At 48.3% G+C, this 24,699-nt stretch overlaps 1 protein-coding gene across 7 annotated transcripts in view; it reads left to right on the top strand.

Moving 5' to 3' along the window:
- Positions 1 to 24,699, top strand: part of LOC125899694 (mitogen-activated protein kinase kinase kinase kinase 4-like) — a 138,904-nt gene that overhangs the window by 40,885 nt on the left and 73,320 nt on the right. For all 7 annotated transcript variants that reach the window (XM_049594159.1, XM_049594161.1, XM_049594160.1 and 4 more), the window contains exon 3: positions 15,352 to 15,408. In XM_049594159.1, the coding sequence (XP_049450116.1) occupies positions 15,352 to 15,408 (57 nt within the window). The remainder of the gene's footprint in view (positions 1 to 15,351; positions 15,409 to 24,699) is intronic.

Here is a 24,699-nt window from a genome sequence, read left to right on the forward strand (position 1 = left end):
TCAAATAGATTAAGTAGTAAAATTACCAGCGTGGTGAGTAAACATAACAATAAGCAAATCAATATAATAATCGGCATGTGAATGAGGTACGTTCAAACATTTTGAAGCTGTGTAACAATTAATTTAATTTTGCTGAGTTTCATTATCATGACATAAAATTATTTTCACGATTACACATTTCTTAATACAGTCTACGTTCTATGATCGGTTTATTTCACTGTCCATTCATTACTAGGAGCGCATTTGTTTTTGTTTTTTTTTTCTTTTTTCCTTTTTGTAACAACCAATCACAGCTTTTAGAAGACTGCGTCATACCTAGCAACGGGGTCAACCACACCTCCTCACGAAGATAAAAGTTTCTGTCCCCTCCTTGCTCAGAGTTGCTCTCAGAAACTTCCTGAATCACTCTTAAGCTAAGACTCCTTGCTAGGAACTTTTAGGCTAAGTTAGGAGCTCTCTGAGAGGACTCTGGGAATCTTTGTGAATACGGGCCCAGGTGTTTAGGAGGTATAAGTGCACCAGGTGTTTAGGAGGTGTAAGTGCACCAGGTGTTTAGGAGGTGTAAGTGCAGAGCGACTTGGCCCTGAGCGTAGATCTGTGTTTAGTCTTTCTGAGTAGCTTTGAGTGTCAGACTCTGCAGATGTTGGTGTCTTCTGATACCTCTGGACTGTAAACACAGTCTTCACCTCCATCCCTCTGTGCTGGACTTAATGACCTTGTTGTGGTGGCGTAAGCACCATTCCGACCGAGCGTTGTTGTATCTCTTCATCTCTCCTCATCATGAAGCTCCCAGCGGCCTCTCTAACAGGATCTGGTTCACAGTGAACTCCTCCCTGATTCGTATCTCTGCAGCCTCCGTCAGCCCACATCCACCCTAGTGAGACAGAGTAACGAGCTTCCAGCAGTCGCTCCGCTGTGTCCTCTCTGGACCCGGGAAGACAGCGTGTGGGGGCGGAGTCAGCGCCCAATCTCTGTAACAACAGAGGTAATGGCGTCCGACAGCGAGATCATTCCTGTGGTGAAGCCAGCCGCTTCATCTGGGCTCCGTCCAGAGACCTCAGACCTGCAGACAGAGTCTGACGGAGAACATGAACATTTTTAATGTTTGTTTTCAGTCTGTCAACAAAAATCACAACATGTTTGTTCTGACGTGATGACGTGACAAAATATGACTTCAGACTGATCTGAAAAACATTTAAGACGTTTGCAAATCAATCTAAACTCAGAGTCACCATGGACATCTTCAGGTTCACACACCGATGGTCAGTGTGTGTGTAATAGGAAGGAAGTGACCTCAGAGAAGGCGTCAGTTTGACCCTGATCAGAGACTCAGAGGGACGGACAGATAACATTCGGCCTGTGTCTGTTGAAGCGAGCTGATATAAAACCAAAACAGGACTGGACTCGTCTCTTCTCTGGACGTGATGACTTTCTCTCGGCCTTTGTCTCCTCCGTCATGTTGTTCTTTCTCTGCTGATCCTGCAGCTCAGACGGCTGATGGAGGAATGTCCCGATGAAAGGACACTGAGAGGATGTCTGCTCGTCTCATGTCTGGACGTTCTCAAACTTAACACTCAGGGAATGTTTTAGCTCCTCCTCTTTGTCACCTTGACATGAACCTTCTGTTTCTCTTCTCCTTCTGTTTTAAAACCTAACTTGAGTCTCGCTCTGAAACCTTCAGCTTGTTGAGACAATCCTGAGCTGCTTCATCTGAATCTGTCACAGAAACATTTGTCTTCATTTGAGAGTCTCAACTTCCACTCACGTCTAAGATCATATTTAACCTTTACTCACATCTTAGACCACATGTGGAAGTGTTTTTGTTGCTCAGCAGTAGAGATGCACCTGTTTATCCTCTGTACATCAGTATCAGCTGATATTCACCTTGGTGACTGTTGGTAATAAGATGATTCACTGACAGCACAGCCGATGTCTTTCTGTTGTGTCGCATTGTTTTTGCACAGGCTAAAACACATCCCGTCGTCCTGGGGACAGTAGGAAACATGTCTCTGATGTTTTCTCAGCACTATAAAATCGATCTATAATAGATATAAAATATCCTCGCTTGTAGTTTATCAGTGCTTCCTGCAGACGTCTGTGGTGGCAGCTGTCGACAGGTGATGAGTTTATAGTCGCAGGTTGGAGAAATGATCAGTTAAACCAATCGGAGCCGATCAGATCAGATCGGATTGATGAACAAGAGGAGCAGCTGCTGCAGAGAAACGTTTAAACCCAGGACAATCAACGGTTTCACTTCCTCTGTACCTGATGTTCAGCTGCTCTGTCTGAGCTCGGCCAATCAGTATCAGAAACACTTTATTGATCCCTGAGAGGAAGTTGTGTCTAAACCAAAGTGTGGCAGCAGATGTTTTAATAGTGGTTCACCGTCACAGATGAACCCTGATCATACCAGAGACAGAATGAAGATGTGTTGTAGGGAAGATGATTTTAATGTGAAAGAAGTTTATATTAAAGGTTGTTTCATAACTTTCTATGGTTCAGACACGGAGTTACAGAGCGCTGAATGACTTTAAAACAGTTCAGGTATTGTTCATAATAAAGATTTCTTTATAACAACAACAACAACAACAACAAACATCAGTGTTGCCACAGAGTTTCTCAGAGGGTTCATTCCTACATGGTGATGTCATTTACATGTGATCACAGTAAACTGTAAACAGTAAAGTTTTACAGTGTCCTCGGTCAGTGTCGGCGTGGCGTCTGTCCCAGAGAGCGTCCTCTGGACAGCAGCTCAATTTCAAAACACCATCTCTTACTAGGACTCAGCATTTTCCCAGCTGCCTCTGCGTGGTGTTTAGAAAAGCCCTGATGTTGTGGTTTGTCGGCCTGGTTATTAGAGGTATCCATTTCACTGTCCATCTGTCCATCTGTCCATCCTGCCTGTGAGTCTAAAAAAAGGGCTGAGAGCCCATCACGTTATGGAAAGTTGCACCAGTGCCCAGAATGAAGCCCCCATTACTACTACTGGGTCTGGTTACTGACGCTGTGGGATGCTGCCTGTCTGTCTGCCTGTCTGTCTGTCCTATTACATGTCTGTCTGTCTGTCTGTCTGTCTGTCTGTCCCACTACACGTCTTTATGTCTGTCTGTCTGCCTGTCTGTCTGTCCCACTACATGTCTGTCTGTCTGTCTGTCACACTACATGTCTATCTGTCTGTCTGTCACACTACATGTCTGTCTGTCTGTCTGTCTCCTTGTTCTCCCTACACAGAGCTCCAGTTTGAACCCTCATAGTGAAGCAGCAGCAGTAACGTGTCTCCTCTTCCTCCCTCAGTGTGACTCTGCTCAGCTGAACTTCCTTTAAAGTTCCCTTCAGATTAAACCCCATCGTCACAGTGTCACCAGAGTCACAGTGTCACCAGAGTCAGTGTCACCAGAGTCAGTATCATCAGAGTCAGCGTCACCAGAGTCACAGTGTCATCAGAGTCAGTGTCATCAGAGTCACAGTGTCACCAGCGTCAGTGTCATCACTCACAGTGTCACCAGAGTCACAGTGTCACCAGAGTCAGTGTCATCAGAGTCAGTGTCACCAGAGTCACAGTGTCACCAGAGTCAGTGTCATCAGAGTCAGTGTCACCAGAGTCACAGTGTCACCAGAGTCACAGTGTCACCAGAGTCAGTGTCATCAGAGTCAGTGTCACCAGAGTCAGAGTCACCAGAGTCAGTGTCACCAGAGTCAGTGTCATCAGAGTCACAGTGTCATCAGAGTCAGTGTCATCAGAGTCACAGTGTCACCAGAGTCAGTGTCATCAGAGTCAGTGTCATCAGAGTCACAGTGTCATCAGAGTCAGTGTCATCAGAGTCACAGTGTCACCAGAGTCAGTGTCACCAGAGTCAGTGTCACCAGAGTCAGTGTCATCACTCACAGTGTCACCAGAGTCAGTGTCACCAGAGTCAGTGTCATCAGAGTCACAGTGTCACCAGAGTCAGTGTCATCAGAGTCAGTGTCATCAGAGTCACAGTGTCACCAGAGTCAGTGTCATCAGAGTCAGTGTCACCAGAGTCACAGTGTCACCAGAGTCAGTGTCATCAGAGTCAGTGTCATCAGAGTCACAGTGTCACCAGAGTCAGTGTCATCACTCACAGTGTCACCAGAGTCAGTGTCACCAGAGTCAGTGTCATCAGAGTCACAGTGTCATCACTCACAGTGTCACCAGAGTCAGTGTCACCAGAGTCAGTGTCATCAGAGTCACAGTGTCATCAGAGTCAGTGTCACCAGAGTCAGAGTCACCAGAGTCAGTGTCACCAGAGTCAGTGTCATCAGAGTCAGTGTCACCAGAGTCACAGTGTCACCAGAGTCAGTGTCATCAGAGTCAGTGTCACCAGAGTCAGTGTCATCAGAGTCACAGTGTCACCAGAGTCAGTGTCACCAGAGTCAGTGTCATCAGAGTCACAGTGTCACCAGAGTCAGTGTCATCACTCACAGTGTCATCACTCACAGTGTCACCAGAGTCAGTGTCACCAGAGTCAGTGTCATCAGAGTCACAGTGTCACCAGAGTCAGTGTCACCAGAGTCAGTGTCATCAGAGTCAGTGTCACCAGAGTCACAGTGTCACCAGAGTCAGTGTCACCAGAGTCAGTGTCATCAGAGTCACAGTGTCACCAGCGTCAGTGTCATCACTCAAAGTGTCACCAGAGTCAGTGTCATCAGAGTCAGTGTCATCACTCAGTGTCACCAGAGTCAGTGTCACCAGAGTCAGTGTCATCAGAGTCAGTGTCACCAGAGTCACCGTGTCACCAGAGTCACAGTGTCACCAGAGTCAGTGTCATCAGAGTCACAGTGTCACCAGAGTCACAGTGTCACCAGAGTCAGTGTCATCAGAGTCACAGTGTCACCAGAGTCAGTGTCATCAGAGTCAGTGTCATCAGAGTCACAGTGTCACCAGAGTCAGTGTCATCACTCACAGTGTCACCAGAGTCAGTGTCACCAGAGTCAGTGTCATCAGAGTCACAGTGTCACCAGAGTCAGTGTCACCAGAGTCAGTGTCATCAGAGTCACAGTGTCATCACTCACAGTGTCACCAGAGTCAGTGTCATCAGAGTCACAGTGTCATCAGAGTCAGTGTCACCAGAGTCAGAGTCACCAGAGTCAGTGTCACCAGAGTCAGTGTCATCAGAGTCACAGTGTCACCAGAGTCAGTGTCATCACTCACAGTGTCACCAGAGTCAGTGTCACCAGAATCAGTGTCATCAGAGTCACAGTGTCACCAGAGTCAGTGTCATCAGAGTCACAGTGTCACCAGAGTCACAGTGTCACCAGAGTCAGTGTCACCAGAGTCAGTGTCATCAGAGTCACAGTGTCACCAGAGTCAGTGTCATCAGAGTCACAGTGTCACCAGAGTCAGTGTCATCAGAGTCAGTGTCACCAGAGTCAGTGTCATCAGAGTCACAGTGTCACCAGAGTCAGTGTCATCAGAGTCACAGTGTCATCAGAGTCAGTGTCATCAGAGTCACAGTGTCACCAGAGTCACAGTGTCACCACTCACAGTGTCACCAGAGTCAGTGTCACCAGAGTCAGTGTCATCAGAGTCACAGTGTCACCAGAGTCAGTGTCATCACTCACAGTGTCACCAGAGTCAGTGTCATCAGAGTCACAGTGTCATCAGAGTCAGTGTCATCAGAGTCAAAGTGTCACCAGAGTCACAGTGTCACCACTCACAGTGTCACCAGAGTCAGTGTCACCAGAGTCAGTGTCATCAGAGTCACAGTGTCACCAGAGTCAGTGTCATCACTCACAGTGTCATCACTCACAGTGTCACCAGAGTCAGTGTCATCAGAGTCACAGTGTCACCAGCGTCAGTGTCATCACTCACAGTGTCACCAGAATCAGTGTCATCAGAGTCACAGTGTCACCAGAGTCAGTGTCACCAGAGTCAGTGTCATCAGAGTCACAGTGTCACCAGCGTCAGTGTCATCACTCACAGTGTCACCAGAATCAGTGTCATCAGAGTCACAGTGTCACCAGAGTCAGTGTCACCAGAGTCACAGTGTCACCAGAGTCAGTGTCACCAGAGTCAGTGTCATCAGAGTCAGTGTCACCAGAGTCACAGTGTCATCAGTGTCACCAGAGTCACAGTGTCATCAGAGTCAGTGTCATCAGAGTCAGTGTCACCAGAGTCACAGTGTCACCAGAGTCACAGTGTCACCTGAGTTTCTGTCCTCGTTAACATATTTTTACCGTCTCAAACACAGGAGACATTAAATCTATAAACATAGCAGTGACTCAAACATCTCAGTCTTATAGTTTACCTTGGAGACATTTCTTCTTTCTGACGTCATCATTGTTTTCTGTCTCTGTGATGAAGAGGCAGCAGCCGAGGTCTTCCTCAGGGTCCACTGTTCAACATGACTCATCACTACACACTGTTTATACTTACTTACTTTATACAGTGTGACATCACAAATGTTCTGATGTGAGGACATGTTTGAGTCTGAGGGCGGTTTGATGGATTATAATCTCTGGGACTTTGTGACGATCATTTCAACAACTTCTTGTTAGTTGTTTGATATTAATAGCAGCTCAGTCAGCAGAAGAAACAGTCTGCATTATATTTCTGCAAACTACAGATACATTTGCATACTTCATACGTATCATATCAGTGTTTCCAAAGTAACGGAGTCTATAAGATGACTGTCATCAGGAGGAGGAGGGGCTGGAGGATGATGTGACACTCGAGTGCCAAGCGAGTGATTGTGGAAGTCATTGCTGCATTTCCAGCAGCTTTGTAGCCACCAGCAGTGGGTGTTTTGTAGCAACCTGTCTCTGTTTTTTTTTTTAGCTCAGATAGCAACATGAGAAGTGATGGTTTCTTACCGAGACATGGGCTCTGTGTTATGCAGGTGGGACTGTGACACCCAAACTTGTATTACAAGACAAACCTTCTTTTCAGAACCAACCTGAGCACATTAAGTTTTAATGTATCTGCTACATAATGATGAACAGATTAAAGTGTTTTGTAGCAACAACAGTTATTGTGTTGTCTGAGTTGTTATCAGCCTTCAGTGTGTGCAGACGTGATGCCTCTGACGCCTCTGATTACAGCGTCTTTATAAGATCTGGGTCCTTAAATCAGTCAGGAAGTCGTCCGTATGGTCGCCATCATCCTCAGTGAAGTTCACAGTGTTTTTATTGTGAGTTTTAGACAGCAGTGAGAACACGATAGGATGTTTTGTGACTCAGTGAAGCTGCTACTGTTGTTGTTGTTGTTGTTGTTGTTGATGTGTGACAGAAGTGCAGCGTTCAGCAGCAGCTGCCGTCTGATCACTCATCTGGAACCATCCACAAATATTTTAACGTCTCGTCTGGACCCTCCTCTTTTTTTAATATTCTGTGTGTGTGTGTGTGTGTGTGTGTGTGTGTGTGTGTGTGTGCGTGCGTGTGTGTATCAGTGTATCAGCTGAGCTGTGGAAACTGGTCATTACATCATGATCAGCAGCGTTTTCACAAGTGAACGCATCACTGCTCTGACCAATGAAGAATGTTACTGAGACCATGAACACACTGAGCTGCAGAAACAGGAAGTGTGTGTGTGTGTGTGTGTGTGTGTGTGTGTGCGTGTGCAAAAGTGTATGAGTGTGCATTGAAGCTGCACCTGGCTCCTTGTCTGTGCCCCAGAGCCCAGAGGGGTGAAATAAAGAACGCCTTGTCCCAAAATCCATCACACACACACACACACACACACACAGAGCCAGGTGTGTGTGTAGATTCAGGTCAAACACAAACAACAGATTATTATGTGAAAGTTTTTATTTCGACTGTTAGGATGGGACATGTGTGTGTTACTGTATGTGTGTGTGTGTGTGTGTTGCTGAGGATGACTCCACTCTGCTGGCATTTCCTTGGAGGGAAGTAGCTCTTCTCCGTTCTTCCCTCATCTTAGTCCTATCTGCCTCCATCTTACACACACACACACACACACACACACACCTCCTGCTCGTCTTCACTCGTTCCACTTCCTGTCTCTGCAGATTTTCCATGTTTTCTGGCAGCAGCCTGGAAAAGTCCTGAAACCGTTACTGCTGCGTGTCATTTACTCTCTGTTCACCTCACATCCTGTCAGACCTGAGAACAACATCATCATCATCGTCATCATCATCATGTGTCCTACATGTTGACTCACTGTGGGTCATTAGAGGCTGATATCAGAACTAGGGCTGGAACGATTAGTTGACTAAACGATGACTAATTGACTATTAAAATATTCGGTGACTATTTTAGCAGTCGACAAATTGGTCATTTTTCATAGAAAAGTACTATAAAGTACCCAAATACTCATATTGCAGCTTCTTACATTCAGATATCGGCAGCTTTACACACACTCCCATGACGGTGAACTCAAACTCTTCGGCGTGAGTACAAAACAAGACATTAGGTGACATCATTTTGGGGTTTGGGAGAGACAGAGCGACGTTTTTCAACATTTTAAAACATTTTTCGATAAAATGATTAGTCGACTAATCGAAGAAATAATCGACAGATTAGTCGACAGTGAAAATAATCGTTCGTTGCAGCCCTACTCAGAACAATTTCCTGATGACTGAATATTCAGTTAATGTCAGAGCTTTGTTTAGTATTTAAATATGAATTAAGACCATAATGAGCCAAGAGCCAAAGAGACTTTCGTCTGATCAGACTGACCTCAGATCAGTATCTCTTCTCTTCAATGAGAGATCCAGATCAGCCCCCCCTCAGAGTAGGAGCCAGAGGTCAGAGGTCACTCCAGGATCCTGGCGGTGGCGTACCTGCTGACCTCATTAAACCTGGTCTGTGTCCTGATTGGACGGATCAGAGTGAAGGAGTCTTTAAAGGTCAGGAGGTGAAAGAGTGGTGGGGCTCGTTAAGATTCCGTCACCATCACTTTAATGACCTGATTTTATTTAGATGTAGTTTGGTCGGAGCGGAGCGGGCCGTCAGACCGTCAGCACATAAAGAACAAACAGCTCCAAGATGTCTGACGGGCCGCAGGTCAGAGGTCAATAAGTGTTGATGAGTAAAGTATAATCATCATGATGTCAGGTCTGACACTGTGAGACACCTCTGGACCTGCAGGTTAATCAATGTGGAGGATTGTTTACAGCACAAACAGTGATGTAGGGTGCTGTTTGTTTGTTGGTTTGTTGCCCTCCTATGTCCTCCTGTGTCCTCCCACGTCCTCCTGTGTCCTCCCGCGTCCTCTCGCATCCTTCTGCGTCCTCCCATGTCCTCCCGCATCCTCCCGCATCCTTCTGCGTCGTCCTGTGTCCTCCCGCGTCCTCCCGCGTCCTCCTGCGTCCTCCTGCATCCTTCTGCGTCCTCCCGTGTCCTCCCACGTCCTCCCACATCCTCCCGCGTCCTCCCGCGTCCTTCTGCGTCGTCCCGTATCCTTCTGCGTCGTCCCGTGTCCTCCCGCGTCGTCCCGCATCCTCCCATGTCCTCCCGCATCCTTCTGCGTTCTCCCGTGTCCTTCCACGTCATCCCACATCCTTCTGCGTCCTCCCGCATCCTTCTGCATCGTCCCACCTCCTCCCTTGTCCTCCGACGTCCTCCCGCATCCTTCTGCGTCCTCCCGTGTCCTCCCGCGTCCTCCCACATCCTTCTGCGTCCTCCCGCATCCTTCTGCATCGTCCCGTGTCGTCCCGCATCCTTCTGCGCCCTCCAACATCCTTCTGTGTCCTCACGTGTCCTCCCACGTCCTCCCGCATCCTTCTGCGTCCTCCCGTGTCCTCCCGTGTCGTCCCGCATCCTTCTGCGCCCTCCCGCATCCTTCTGCGTCCTCCCGTGTCCTCCCGCATCCTCCCGTGTCCTCCCGCGTCCTCCCGCATCCTCCAGTGTCCTTCCACGTCATCCCACATCCTTCTGCGTCCTCCCACATCCTTCTGCATCGTCCCACCTCCTCCCTTGTCCTCCGACGTCCTCCCGCATCCTTCTGCGTCCTCCCGTGTCCTCCCGCGTCCTCCCGCATCCTTCTGCGTCCTCCCGTGTCCTCCCATGTCATCCCACATCCTTCTGCGTTCTCCCGCATCCTTCTGCATCGTCCCGTGTCCTCCCGTGTCGTCCCGCATCCTTCTGCGTCCTCCCGTGTCCTCCCGTGTCCTCCCGTGTCGTCCCGCATCCTTCTGCGCCCTCCCACATCCTTCTGCGTCCTCCCGTGTCCTTCTGCGTCCTCCCGTGTCCTCCCGTGTCGTCCCGCATCCTTCTGCGTCCTCCCGTGTCCTTCTGCGTCCTCCCGTGTCCTCCCACGTCCTCCCGTGTCCTCCCGCGTCCTCCCGCATCCTTCTGTGTCCTCCCGCATCCTTCTGCATCGTCCCGTGTCCTCCCGTGTCGTCCCGCATCCTTCTGCGTCCTCCCGTGTCCTCCCACGTCCTCCCGTGTCCTCCCACATCCTTCTGCGTCCTCCCACATCCTTCTGCGTCCTCCCACATCCTTCTGTGTCCTCTGGCATCCTCCTGTAGTGATGCCAGAGGGTCTGTGGTGATGCCAGAGGGTCTGTGGTGATGCCAGAAGGTCTGTAGTGATGCCAGAGGGTCTGTAGTGATGTCAGAGGGTCTGTGGTGATGCCAGAGGGTCTGTAGTGATGTCAGAAGGTCTGTGGTGATGCCAGAGGGTCTGTAGTGATGCCAGAGGGTCTGTGGTGATGCCAGAAGGTCTGTGGTGATGTCAGAGGGTCTGTAGTGATGCCAGAGGGTCTGTGGTGATGTCAGAGGGTCTGTAGTGATGCCAGAGGGTCTGTGGTGATGTCAGAAGGTCTGTGGTGATGCCAGAGGGTCTGTAGTGATGCCAGAGGGTCTGTGGTGATGCCAGAAGGTCTGTGGTGATGTCAGAAGGTCTGTAGTGATGCCAGAGGGTCTGTGGTGATGCCAGAAGGTCTGTGGTGATGTCAGAGGGTCTGTAGTGATGTCAGAGGGTCTGTAGTGATGCCAGAGGGTCTGTGGTGATGCCAGAAGGTCTGTGGTGATGTCAGAGGGTCTGTAGTGATGTCAGAAGGTCTGTAGTGATGTCAGAGGGTCTGTAGTGATGTCAGAGGGTCTGTAGTGATGTCAGAGGGTCTGTGGTGATGCCAGAGGGTCTGTAGTGATGTCAGAGGGTCTGTAGTGATGCCAGAGGGTCTGTGGTGATGTCAGAAGGTCTGTGGTGATGCCAGAAGGTCTGTAGTGATGCCAGAGGGTCTGTAGTGATGCCAGAGGGTCTGTGGTGATGTCAGAAGGTCTGTAGTGATGTCAGAGAGTCTGTAGTGATGTCAGAGGGTCTGTAGTGATGCCAGAAGGTCTGTGGTGATGCCAGAGGGTCTGTAGTGATGTCAGAAGGTCTGTAGTGATGTCAGAAGGTCTGTGGTGATGTCAGAGGGTCTGTGGTGATGTCAGAGGGTCTGTAGTGATGTCAGAAGGTCTGTGGTGATGCCAGAAGGTCTGTAGTGATGCCAGAGGGTCTGTAGTGATGCCAGAAGGTCTGTGGTGATGTCAGAGGGTCTGTGGTGATGCCAGAGGGTCTGTAGTGATGTCAGAGGGTCTGTAGTGATGTCAGAGGGTCTGTGGTGATGCCAGAGGGTCTGTAGTGATGTCAGAAGGTCTGTGGTGATGCCAGAAGGTCTGTGGTGATGCCAGAGGGTCTGTGGTGATGTCAGAGGGTCTGTGGTGATGGCAGAGGGTCTGTGGTGATGGCAGAGGGTCTGTGGTGATGTCAGAAGGTCTGTGGTGATGTCAGAGGGTCTGTAGTGATGCCAGAAGGTCTGTGGTGATGTCAGAGGGTCTGTAGTGATGCCAGAGGGTCTGTAGTGATGTCAGAAGGTCTGTAGTGATGCCAGAAGGTCTGTGGTGATGTCAGAGGGTCTGTAGTGATGTCAGAAGGTCTGTAGTGATGTCAGAGGGTCTGTGGTGATGCCAGAGGGTCTGTAGTGATGTCAGAAGGTCTGTAGTGATGTCAGAAGGTCTGTAGTGATGCCAGAAGGTCTGTGGTGATGTCAGAGGGTCTGTAGTGATGTCAGAAGGTCTGTAGTGATGTCAGAAGGTCTGTAGTGATGCCAGAGGGTCTGTGGTGATGTCAGAAGGTCTGTAGTGATGTCAGAAGGTCTGTGGTGATGCCAGAAGGTCTGTAGTGATGCCAGAGGGTCTGTAGTGATATCAGAGGGTCTGTAGTGATGTCAGAAGGTCTGTAGTGATGTCAGAAGGTCTGTGGTGATGCCAGAGGGTCTGTAGTGATGTCAGAAGGTCTGTAGTGATGTCAGAGGGTCTGTGGTGATGTCAGAGGGTCTGTGGTGATGCCAGAGGGTCTGTAGTGATGCCAGAGGGTCTGTAGTGATGTCAGAGGGTCTGTGGTGATGCCAGAAGGTCTGTAGTGATATCAGAGGGTCTGTAGTGATGTCAGAAGGTCTGTAGTGATGTCAGAAGGTCTGTGGTGATGCCAGAGGGTCTGTAATGATGTCAGAAGGTCTGTAGTGATGTCAGAAGGTCTGTAGTGATGTCAGAGGGTCTGTGGTGATGTCAGAAGGTCTGTAGTGATGTCAGAGGGTCTGTGGTGATGCCAGAGGGTCTGTGGTGATGCCAGAGGGTCTGTAGTGATGCCAGAGGGTCTGTAGTGATGCCAGAGGGTCTGTGGTGATGCCAGAGGGTCTGTGGTGATGCCAGAGGGTCTGTAGTGATGCCAGAGGGTCTGTAGTGATGCCAGAGGGTCTGTAGTGATGTCAGAGGGTCTGTAGTGATGCCAGAGGGTCTGTGGTGATGCCAGAGGGTCTGTAGTGATGCCAGAAGGTCTGTAGTGATGTCAGAGGGTCTGTGGTGATGCCAGAGGGTCTGTAGTGATGTCAGAGGGTCTGTAGTGATGCCAGAGGGTCTGTGGTGATGCCAGAGGGTCTGTGGTGATGCCAGAGGGTCTGTAGTGATGCCAGAGGGTCTGTAGTGATGCCAGAGGGTCTGTAGTGATGCCAGAGGGTCTGTAGTGATGCCAGAGGGGGTGTTTATAGTAAAGACAAGTTTAATGTTTCACTCTTGATCAGGTCACATGACCGATCACTCGTCTGATATAAACCTTGACGTTTCCTTTAAAGCTACAGACAGCTGAATAAACTCTGTCTGTCGTCTTTTTATGTGTCCATATTCTCCAGGTGCGTGTTTGTATATATGTGTGTTTGTGTGTTTGTGTATATATATGTGTGTGTGTGTGTGTGTGTGTGTGTTGTTTCTAACAAAGAAACCAGAGAAGAGGATGATGTCATCTTTTTAACCATTGTGCGCCTGTCTGCGTGTTGGCGGTTCTGCTGTAATTATTACAGTCTGAGGACTGAGGTCACCTTTCACACACACACACACACACACACACACACACACACTGGTCACAAGACGTGTGTTTGTGTGTGTGTGTGTGTGTGTGTGAGCGCGTGTGTGTATGTGAGTTAGAAAGTGATGACTCAGCAGAGCTGCAGTAACATGGATGCTAGGGTTTAATGGAGGCTGATGGAGGTTGGCCTCAACACACACACACACACACACACACACACGCACACACGCACACACAGACGTACGTCCCCTCTGCCTGGACCTGAATGGGTTAACCCTTCATCGCTGAGGAGGCTGATGGTGTCTCAGTTGTGTTTGACACAAAGGAAACTAGATCATGTGACAGTTCAGACTCACACAGAGGATAGAACATGATGATACACTCTCTGTCTCTGTCCTCTGTTTTTCCGTCCTCCGTCTGTGGAAACATGTTAGCTGTGTTGTTGTGAACCTGCAGAGGTGACGGAGGATTCTGTCATGCTTTCTCACGAACTCTGATTTTATCCGAACGAGAGGAGAGTTGTGTTTAAAATATTTAAAGCACGTGTTGAGTTCTCGAGTTCTTGAGTGCTGTTGTCCAGACAGATTTATTATCATGAACGTGTTTTTTTTTTTATTGCTCCACCTGTGAGGCTGCTGAGTGTGATGGCTCCACCTGTCAGGCTGCTGAGTGTTATGGCTCCATCTGTGAGGCTGCTGGACTGCGGAACCAGAGGGGCCAGGGGGGCCATGGCCCGGGTAACTTTTGTACTCTGACATAAAGGGCTGCATTGGGACCCGGCGGGACCCAACGCAAATAGTAATGGTCATTTTGATCCACACTCCACCAGTTGGTGGCGGTAATGGGCCAATTCGCTGTTTGCCAACAGCCATTTAACAGTAGAAGAAGAAGAAAAATAATAATAAGAAGATGTAGCCTAGCGACAGGATGTCAACACAAGAACTTGGTGCACATCCATGAGCGTTTCCACTCCATATTTATTCATAAATGGGCGAATATGCCCTGAACCAGCTTTCATACCAATTTGCCGCTTGCTCCACCTGTCTGTCTGTCTGTCTGTCTGTCTGTCTGTCATGAGACAAACATGAAAGAAGACGTGCAGTTTATTGTGTTTCACCGGCGACGAGCTGTCATTACGAGCGACTATTACGCACGTCTGCGCGCTCTTTATAACTCACTGTGTGAACCTATGTTGCATAATAAAGATTTGCCCCCTCGTAATTTTTAACCGCTCCCTCAGTAACTAAGTAAATAGGAGCGCTATTCTTGACCAGTGCGTCAAAAGACGTGCAGGCCAGGGGAATGAAACAAACAACCCCATGAATCTCTTTATTAATAGCCTATAAAATGACGTGTTTTCTCCTGCGGGACGGGAGAAGACACAAAATCTGTGCATCTTTATTATTGTGCGGGCATAAATTCTCAGAGTTTTGCGGGAGTGGACATACACATTGCGGGAGCAAACTATTTTATATGAATAAAAGCCTAAGTTGTAGCCTATCTGTGTTTTTACGAGCCAAGTCACCACACACCTTCACTCACTCTCACCAACTGCTGCCGATAAAAAAAAACTCCCACTGACTGCTGCATATTGATTTGATATTAGTGTGCCTATCAAGTGCATTGCTCATCTGTGCCTTTATGTATAAATAGGCTTGGCCTGTTGTGTGTGAATGTTAGAGTGGGATCAGAGGGGTTAAACTGAGCAAGCATGTGTTTGTGTTCATGCGTGTACTGTAGATGTGACTGTGTGGCGTCGGAATAAAAAAAGTGCTCCACAACGTCAGTAATATTGTCTGTTTCAATGCATATGCCCCCCCACCCCCTCCGTGTGACTTGAAATTATGGACCCCCCTTGTTCAGATGCGTTCCGCGGTCCATGGGCTCACCTGTGTGGAGGTTTCTGATCGCTCAGTCTGAGCTGTAAAATATAAAGATGCTACTGTTACTGTCATGTGATGTTAATTCTCCTAAGTTGTCATAACCTGAACAACAGCCAGATGCTGCTCCTGATGATGATGATGATGATGATGATCACCTTCACCTTCCCCTCATCTCTCCTCTCCTCTGTTCTCCCTCCAGGGTCGACATGTCAAGACGGGTCAGCTGGCGGCCATCAAGGTCATGGACGTCACCGAGGTCAGTTAACACTGTGATGTTGTGTCGTCCCTCTGTCTCCGCCTCCATCTGCCTCCCCCCTATATGTCCCCACCCCTCCCTCTGTCTCCACCTCCATCTGCCTCCCCCCATATGTCCCCGCCCCTCCCTCTGTCTCCGCCTCCATCTGCCTCCCCCCATATGTCCCCGCCCCTCCCTCTGTCTCCGCCTCCATCTGCCTCCCCCCTATATGTCCCCGCCCCTCCCTCTGTCTCCGCCTCCATCTGCCTCCCCCCATATGTCCCCGCCCCTCCCTCTGTCTCCGCCTCCATCTGCCTCCCCCCATATGTCCCCGCCCCTCCCTCTGTCTCTGCCTCCATCTGCCTCCCCCTATATGTCCCCGCCCCTCCCTCTGTCTCTGCCTCCATCTGCCTCCCCTATGTCCCGCCCTCTGTCTCCGCCTCCATCTGCCTCCCCCCCGATGTCCCCGCCCCTCCCTCTGTCTCCGCCTCCATCTGCCTCCCCCCATATGTCCCCGCCCCTCCCTCTGTCTCCGCCTCCATCTGCCTCCCCATATGCCTCCTCTGTCTCCGCCTCCATCTGCCTCCCCTATGTCCTCGCCTCCTCTGTCTCGCCTCCATCTGCCTCCCCTATATGTCCCGCCTCCTCTGTCTCCACCTCCATCTGCCTCCCCATATGTCCCCGCCTCCTCTGTCTCCACCTCCATCTGCCTCCCCATATGTCCCTGCCCCTCCTCTGTCTCCACCTCCATCTGCCTCCCCTATATGTCCCGCCCCTCCTCTGTCTCCACCTCCATCTGCCTCCCCATATGTCCCCGCCCCTCCCTCTGTCTCCACCTCCATCTGCCTCCCCCCATATGTCCCCGCCCCTCCCTCTGTCTCCACCTCCATCTGCCTCCCCCCTATATGTCCCCGCCCCTCCCTCTGTCTCCACCTCCATCTGCCTCCCCTATATGTCCCCGCCTCCTCTGTCTCCACCTCCATCTGCCTCCCCCCTATATGTCCCCGCCCCTCCCTCTGTCTCCGCCTCCATCTGCCTCCCCCCTATATGTCCCCGCCCCTCCCTCTGTCTCCACCTCCATCTGCCTCCCCCCATATGTCCCCGCCCCTCCCTCTGTCTCCGCCTCCATCTGCCTCCCCCCGATATGTCCCCACCCCTCCCTCTGTCTCCACCTCCATCTGCCTCCCCCCATATGTCCCCGCCCCTCCCTCTGTCTCCACCTCCATCTGCCTCCCCCCATATGTCCCCGCCCCTCCCTCTGTCTCTGCCTCCATCTGCCTCCCCCCTATATGTCCCCGCCCCTCCCTCTGTCTCCACCTCCATCTGCCTCCCCCCTATATGTCCCCGCCCCTCCCTCTGTCTCCACCTCCATCTGCCTCCCCCTATATGTCCCCGCCCCTCCCTCTGTCTCCACCTCCATCTGCCTCCCCCCATATGTCCCTGCCCTGCTCATACCAGTGTTTTCTCTGTTAACACAGTCCCAATCAATCAATCAATCAATCAATCAATCAATCAGACAGACGTGCAATAGATGTCATACAGAACAGATCAGCAGTGTTCAGTCTGATAAGATAAGATAAGATAAGGTAAAATACTTGATACACTTGTATTGATCCCATAATTGAGAAATTCCAGTGTTACAGCAGTCAAGGAAAAAGAGTCAGATTAAAGATTTCAAAATTAGACTTAAAAAACTTAAATAACTAGGCATGCAAATAAGTACAAAAATCCAAGAGTTGGCGATAAATAACAATAACAATAACAATAATAATGAAAATAATAGGAAGTGGATAATAATGAGCAGCAGTGAATGAAAATGAGCAGTGGATAAAGGGAGCACATCTAGTGCAAGTGATTGTATGTGCAAAACAGCAGACAGCCGTGGTGTCCATAAAGTGTCCTGATCATCACTCAGCTCTCAGTAGTGTTTCTTCTTCTTCTCTGGATGCAGCTCAGTTTCTATCAGAGATTCGACAGATTTCAGTTTCCTGAGGGAAGTTTGAGTCGATCGTTTTACAGACTGCAGATTTTGTGTTTGTATTTTGGAGCCTGTGGGTGCAGTGTTTGTGCAGAGGAGTGGAGTCAAGACCCAGAGGGCTGCTTCCTGTCGGTGTACTCAGAGCCAGTGTTTCTGTGTCTTTTATAAAACAACATGGATGGAGGAGGAGGACGTGAGGAGTGTTTTCTGCTCCTTCCTACTCATCATCAGCTCCATGAGACAATGGGAAAATGTTCACAAACACATATTTGAGGTCATCTGACCGTTTCTGTCCCAGTTTTAAAGAGGAACGAGTGTATCATGGAGCCTGTCACAAAACAGTTATTCTCAAAGAGGACTGGGCTGGATCTGTGTAGCTACAGAAGACCTGATAGACATAAGATCTGCCTACAACCTGTCTGAGTCAGTTTGGGTGAGTTAAAGGTTCAGTTTTGCAGTGAGGTTGTATGAAGCACTGACCCAGGGTCAGTGTGTTACCACAGTGAGATGTTGGCCGTCTCGTCCACAGAGCACCAACGTGAGAGCAAAGTGATGTGCAGCTATAGGCAGCAATAAAACAGACATCTGCCATCAGTTTGGCTGGACGTTATATTTACAACATTTCCACCACTTCACCCTGCCATCAGACGACCCTCTCTGACAGGAAGCTGTTCATGGTTTTAGTTTTCCATCTCAGCTCTCGTCAGAACCAAACTCCATTAACAGAAACAGTGATTTTAGCTGGCTGAAGACAGGAGCTGCAGGTTTACTGCTGCCTTGATCCATTAGTTAGTCTGTGTTGTTGAATCTGATTTAAACCTCTAAAACATCAAAGCCACACAGTAACACAAACACACTAACAGACGGAAGCAGCAATCGACCTCCTGTGTTCACTGATCTTAAATCACTGTTTTTCTAAATGAAGTCTGGCTCTGAGGAGAGAGAGATAACAGCTGCAGTTCCACATCTGAAATCTCAGTCTGACAGTAAGATAACGTACACTTAAACTAATGTTGTCGGTTTGGGTGGTTAAAATGTATTTTGTTGTTGCCTCCGTCCACAGCAGGACATTATCTAACATCTGTGTCAGTACTTCTGCCTGCTGCTTCAATCTGGGGGTGTGTGACAGCCGCCATCACCAGCGGCGGACACAGTGAAACACAGTCGTGTGTTGTTTATTATTTGTTGCTGAGCAGGTCAGAGAGTGAACGGTGGATTTTAAGAGCTGAGACGATGTGATGAGAGCTGTGAGAGTGAACTAAAGCAATAAGGTTAAGCTGGCATCACAGAGCTGAGGTGAACAACACAGCTGGTGATAATGTAGTTCTGTGACCATGCTGATAAACAGGAAGTCATGTGGTTCACTGTTAATGCAAGGATATTTATTGTAACCACAGCTTCTCCCACCATCAGTGAACGTACCACAGAGAGGTTCAGAGACACTCAGTCATGGTGGGTGTTTCTGTTTTCTCTCGGATTACTCAGTTTGATTTACCTGCTGCTGCAACAGGAAACCAGCGACATCATGACGTCCTGGAGTTTTGACCTCTGACTACAGGCTGAGATGTGCAGAGGTTACAGAGAGGACATGAAGCAGCAGCATGAGGAACATTTGTTGGAAACATGTTTCTGTGTTCATACGAGCTGAACGTCTGAAGAGAAACACACATGGAGGAAATCTCTCCAACATGGCGGCTCATGTTTTTAACTGTCTGAATGTTTGGAGTTTCTGCAGTAATCCTTTTCCACACGCTTCAGCTGCTCTCTAAAATAAACTCTGAGAGTTCGCCTGGACGCTCGCCAACAACCACTGTCGAGCAGAGGAAGCTGTTTGTGCTCTGGAAAAAGCTTGAGAGTCTCACGTGCACACATGCACGCACACACACACACACACACACACACACACACACACACACAGATACACACAAATATACATCTGTGTGTGTGTGTGTGTGTGTGTGTGTGTGCTCCCCGTGCACGTCCTGTCATATGTGCTCTGACCCACATACCACTTCCTGTTCCACATACAGAGCAGGAGAGAGGATGAGGAGGGATGAAGCACAGTGTGCTGAGCTTTAAGGAGGTTTTCATCTCTCAGTATTGATACAGAATATAAATCAGTATCAATTAGGCCTGTAGTCTCCTGGTCGACTAGTCAATTATTTGGTCGCTATGCTCTCGTCCGACCAAATTCTCATTAGTCGAATAATCGCCGTGTCACTTTCATAAGGAGAAAAGTGCTACATGAACAACTTTCCAGGATTAATCCATTATTTCCTGCGGCGGGGGGACAGGCTAAGTTACCTGTGAAAATTGGGGTGTTTTCAAAACACCCCTTTGTTGACAGAAAGTTGGACTCGCCCACCCTCACGCTCAGCGTCACTGTGACGCAGACCTCCTGTCTGTCTCTGTAAGCTGACACAGACAAGCGAGACGAACGAGAGGTAAGCTATATATATCATCGTTAAGAATAATTTGATGTTTGTAAAGTCTATAAAACCAATGACTGAACAAACATTACTACTTCTGTGTGCATGTTTTTGTAATTAGTCATTTTTATCGTAGATTAGCTGAGCTAACGGTTAGCTGTCAAAGTTAGCTACACAGTAGTGACAGATATTTGATATTTAACTAACTCAAACTCATATTTATGAGGTAGTTATAAATATTCATGTATTGGACAGGAGGAAGCTTAGCAGGGTCAGTGAACCACCCATCACTGATAATATAGGGGTCTGGGAGTGGCACGATGGCATCACCAACGTGGAGCTGCAGTTTCGCTTCATAACGATTATAATCTGCTGTGTCTAAGCCAACAGCATAGGTGGACAACTGACTCATCTTTCCTTTGCTCTTGATGGTGCTGCCTGTCTTGTGCCTCTTATTTACTCCTGCTTCTTATTTAAATATTGTCTCTTCTTATAATTCTTATTTATCCCTTCCTCTTCTCATCTTCTTACTCCTGTCTCTTATTTACTCAAGCTTCTTCTCATCTTCCTCCTCTCTGCCTGTCTTACCCTGGTTCAGTACTTTTTCTGTAGAGGTGAATAACCTGAAAATCATGAATGAAAAACTGTTCAACAATCATCATTTCCAACATTTTGTTTATCAAAGCAGATTGTCAACATCAACACACCACTTGTTACATTGCTGGCTAGAGGCTGGTTTGCGAGGCTACTGTCACTACTGTGTAGCTAACTTTGACAGCTAACCGTTAGCTCAGCTAATCTACGATAACCATGACTAATTACAAAAACATGCACACAGAAGTAGTAATGTTTGTTCAGTCATTGGTTTTATAGACTTTACAAACATCAAATTATTCTAAACGATGATACATATTAGCTTACCTCTCATTCATCTCGCTTGTCTTCATTCAACTGACACACCGGTTTTCTACCCGGAAGTAAATGTAAACAACAAGGCGATTCCGTCTATACTTCCGTCTATACTTCGGGATTTATCCTGGCTTCATATGAGCGTGACGTTCAAACGATCAATAAAAGATGCTGCGCTCAGTGAGCGCTCCATCATTAATATTCGTATGCTTCGTTAACTACGACCTTTATTCATTTAGGTCGGACCTTTCAAACTACAAATATTTCACCATTCCATGTGAGAAATCAATGCTAACATTCAAAAATAGCTGACTGTTAACCTATTTTGTGTGTAAGAGTGCACAATGAAGAGACAAAAGTCAATTTGACAAACTTTATTTTCAAATTTCCACAAACAATATCTGACGGCCAGTCCGTTTCTCCTGGCAGCCTGCAAGAGACAGAAAAGACGATGAGCACACAACTTCAAGAAACAAATCCCAACTTCACCACTGTATTTTTTTTGTTAGCAATTCAGCTGTATTTTAGCCAGATTGAAGGCTTTGGGTCTGACACTCTGCTTAATTTAGTGTTGTAACGGTTAAATAACGGGATCCGGCGTTAACTCCGTTACCTATTAACAGCAGCTCAACAATCAGTCCTTCATCTTGGAAAAACAGTGGTTTCAAAACTGCTCTATTACCTGTAGCCACCGGGTCAGTTTGCTTTGCAGAGGAGGAGACCTCAACTGATAAATTGCCCATAAAATCACATTAACAACATACTGAAGGCATCCTTAAACTTCACTATTTGACCTCCGCGCTCCTCTCCGCTCGTGTCAACCCACACTTGAGCACCTGTTCTGGGATACACAGTGTCGGCCCGCCCAGCCTTACCTCCGCACTCCTCTCCGCTCCTCTCACCCACACTTGAGCACCCGTCCAGGGCCCCAGAGTTCAGGCCGGGGGGCCGCGGGACCACGGGTGGCAGCTCCGGGCACTTCCACTTTACTCACGATAACCAGATGAGCAGATAACGTCAACTAGGGAAAATAAAATGAAAACACCACAGTTGTAGCCTGTTAGCTAACATGAGCTAAACCGCTAAACTAGCTAACAGCTAACGAAAAATAACGTTAGCTAGTGGGGAGCTGTGCTAAGCTATATACACAAAGTTGTGCCTCGCCACTCACCAGGAACCTCTTTTAACGGTCACAGAAGAAACAACGTAGCTATTTTCTGCCAATTTATTCCAGTTAGCTTACCTGAAACCAACTGCGATGAGATGCTGTATCCTGCGAGCTCAGTTCCAAACAAACACTGCGGAGATGAAATTCCGCCTCTGTGGCGACTTCTGTATGTGGGCAGGTATGGGCCGACCCAAAGCCGATGTAACAGAGACGTTTGATGAGCTGGGACAAAAGAGTATTAAATTTAAAGATATTCGCCCATGCGGCCGATGCTTGTCAGACGTTATAAATTCCGATGTGTTGTCCTCAGGCCGACGTTGGCCAGATGTATGTGTGCTGTCTGGGTAGGCTAATGTATACAATGTAAAATGCCATAGGCTGACGCTAATAACGTTAGCATGTTGTATTTGTTTGGAAAACGTGTTTAGTATAAGACAGTTGTTTTGTCAGTGAACCTTGTGAGTTGTAATGGAGCCAAATTATGTGCCGTTACCTTTGTTACATGTTGCTGTTGTCCCTGGTTTTATATGACAAGAGGAAAAGATAAGGCTAATTTATACAATGTAAAATGCCATAGACTTGTGCTAATAACGTTAGCATGTTGTATTTGTGGGGAAATGTGTCCCGATAAAGACAAGTGTTTGTCTGTCAGTTCTGCGATTTACACTGAAGCCAGTTTTCGTACTTGTGTTTGAAATTGTCTCTATTAAGCCATGTTTAATATGTGTTTAATGTGTGTTTTAAATCAACTTTATATATAAAGTTTGATTTGAACTAAACTTTACAGCTCTTAACACAGTCCTCCACTGCAGACTAGTGTTTTAGAGGTGTACCTGCAGAGTGACACAGACACACCACCGCAGAAGTAAAAATAACGTGTAGATTATTTTTCCTACAACTAATCGATTAGTTGAAGATTATGTGCGACTTTAGTCGACCAAGATTTTCTTTGGTTGACTACAGCCCTAATATCAATCAATATCAATCAGTTCAGTGTTTCTGCCGAGACTAGAGATTCTGTTGATCTGAAGCAGTGAATTTAATATATTCAGAATGCGAATAAACTAAAATCTGAGTCATTTGAGGGCAGATTTCAGAGTCTGAACCTGGAGCTGAGCTTTGTCTTTACCTCCACCTTCCATTCCCTGAGCTTTGTCTTTCCTCTACCCGTCTGTTCCCTGAGCTTTGTCTTTACCTCCACCTGTCTGTTCCCTGAGCTTTGTCTTCACCTCCACCTTCCATTCCCTGAGCTTTGTCTTTCCTCTACCCGTCTGTTCCCTGAGCTTTGTCTTTACCTCCACCTTCCATTCCCTGAGCTTTGTCTTTCCTCTACCCGTCTGTTCCCTGAGCTTTGTCTTTACCTCCACCTGTCTGTTCCCTGAGCTTTGTCTTCACCTCCACCTGTGTGTTCCCTGAGCTTTGTCTTCACCTCCACCTGTCTGTTCCCTGAGCTTTGTCTTCACCTCCACCTGTGTGTTCCCTGAGCTTTGTCTTCACCTCCACCTGTGTGTTCCCTGAGCTTTGTCTTCACCTCCACCCGTCTGTTCCCTGAGCTTTGTCTTTCCTCTACCCATCTGTTCCCTGAGCTTTGTCTTTACCTCCACCTTCCATTCCCTGAGCTTTGTCTTTCCTCTACCCGTCTGTTCCCTGAGCTTTGTCTTTACCTCCACCTTCCATTCCCTGAGCTTTGTCTTTCCTCTACCCGTCTGTTCCCTGAGCTTTGTCTTTACCTCCACCTGTCTGTTCCCTGAGCTTTGTCTTCACCTCCACCTGTGTGTTCCCTGAGCTTTGTCTTTACCTCCACCTTCCGTTCCCTGAGCTTTGTCTTCACCTCCACCTTCCATTCCCTGAGCTTTGTCTTCACCTCCACCTGTGTGTTCCCTGAGCTTTGTCTTTACCTCCACCTTCCGTTCCCTGAACTTTGTCTTCACCTCCACCTGTGTGTTCCCTGAGCTTTGTCTTCACCTCCACCTGTCTGTTCCCTGAGCTTTGTCTTTCCTCCACCCGTCTGTTCCCTGAGCTTTGTCTTTACCTCCACCCGTCTGTTCCCTGAGCTTTGTCTTTACCTCCACCCGTCTGTTCCCTGAGCTTTGTCTTCACCTCCACCTGTCTGTTCCCTGAGCTTTGTCTTTCCTCCACCCGTCTGTTCCCTGAGCTTTGTCTTTACCTCCACCCGTCTGTTCCCTGAGCTTTGTCTTTACCTCCACCCGTCTGTTCCCTGAGCTTTGTCTTTACCGCGCCCTGTCTGTTCCCTGAGCTTTGTCTTTACCTCCACCCGTCTGTTCCCTGAGCTTTGTCTTTACCTCCACCTGTCTGTTCCCTGAGCTTTGTCTTCACCTCCACCTGTCTGTTCCCTGAGCTTTGTCTTTCCTCCACCCGTCTGTTCCCTGAGCTTTGTCTTTACCTCCACCCGTCTGTTCCCTGAGCTTTGTCTTTACCTCCACCCGTCTGTTCCCTGAGCTTTGTCTTTACCTCCACCCGTCTGTTCCCTGAGCTTTGCTCACTGTGTGTTAGCAGAGACAAGATGCTTATCTTTGTGGAACCTTCGGAGACGGCGATTCAAATCATCAGTCAGCTCAGTTTCCTTCAGGTTCAGCAGTCAGGTTTTTTCACTTGTGTGGACGTTCCTGTCTCCAGATGTAGCTGCAGAGCGGCTGTCTTTGTTTCACGCTGCTCTCTGGTGCAGACAGCTGCAGACACAGACCCAGGGTGAGTCTGAGGAAGACGGGGGCAGCTGCCAGGAGGAAGAGAGGCTTCATCCGGTCAGACTCTGAGATAATGTTATCTTCTGTCCTGAATTTACAGCTCACAGATACCAAACACAGATC

Source organism: Epinephelus fuscoguttatus, linkage group LG13 (genome assembly GCF_011397635.1).
Source record: "Epinephelus fuscoguttatus linkage group LG13, E.fuscoguttatus.final_Chr_v1".
NCBI classification, from domain to species: Eukaryota; Metazoa; Chordata; class Actinopteri; order Perciformes; family Serranidae; genus Epinephelus; species Epinephelus fuscoguttatus.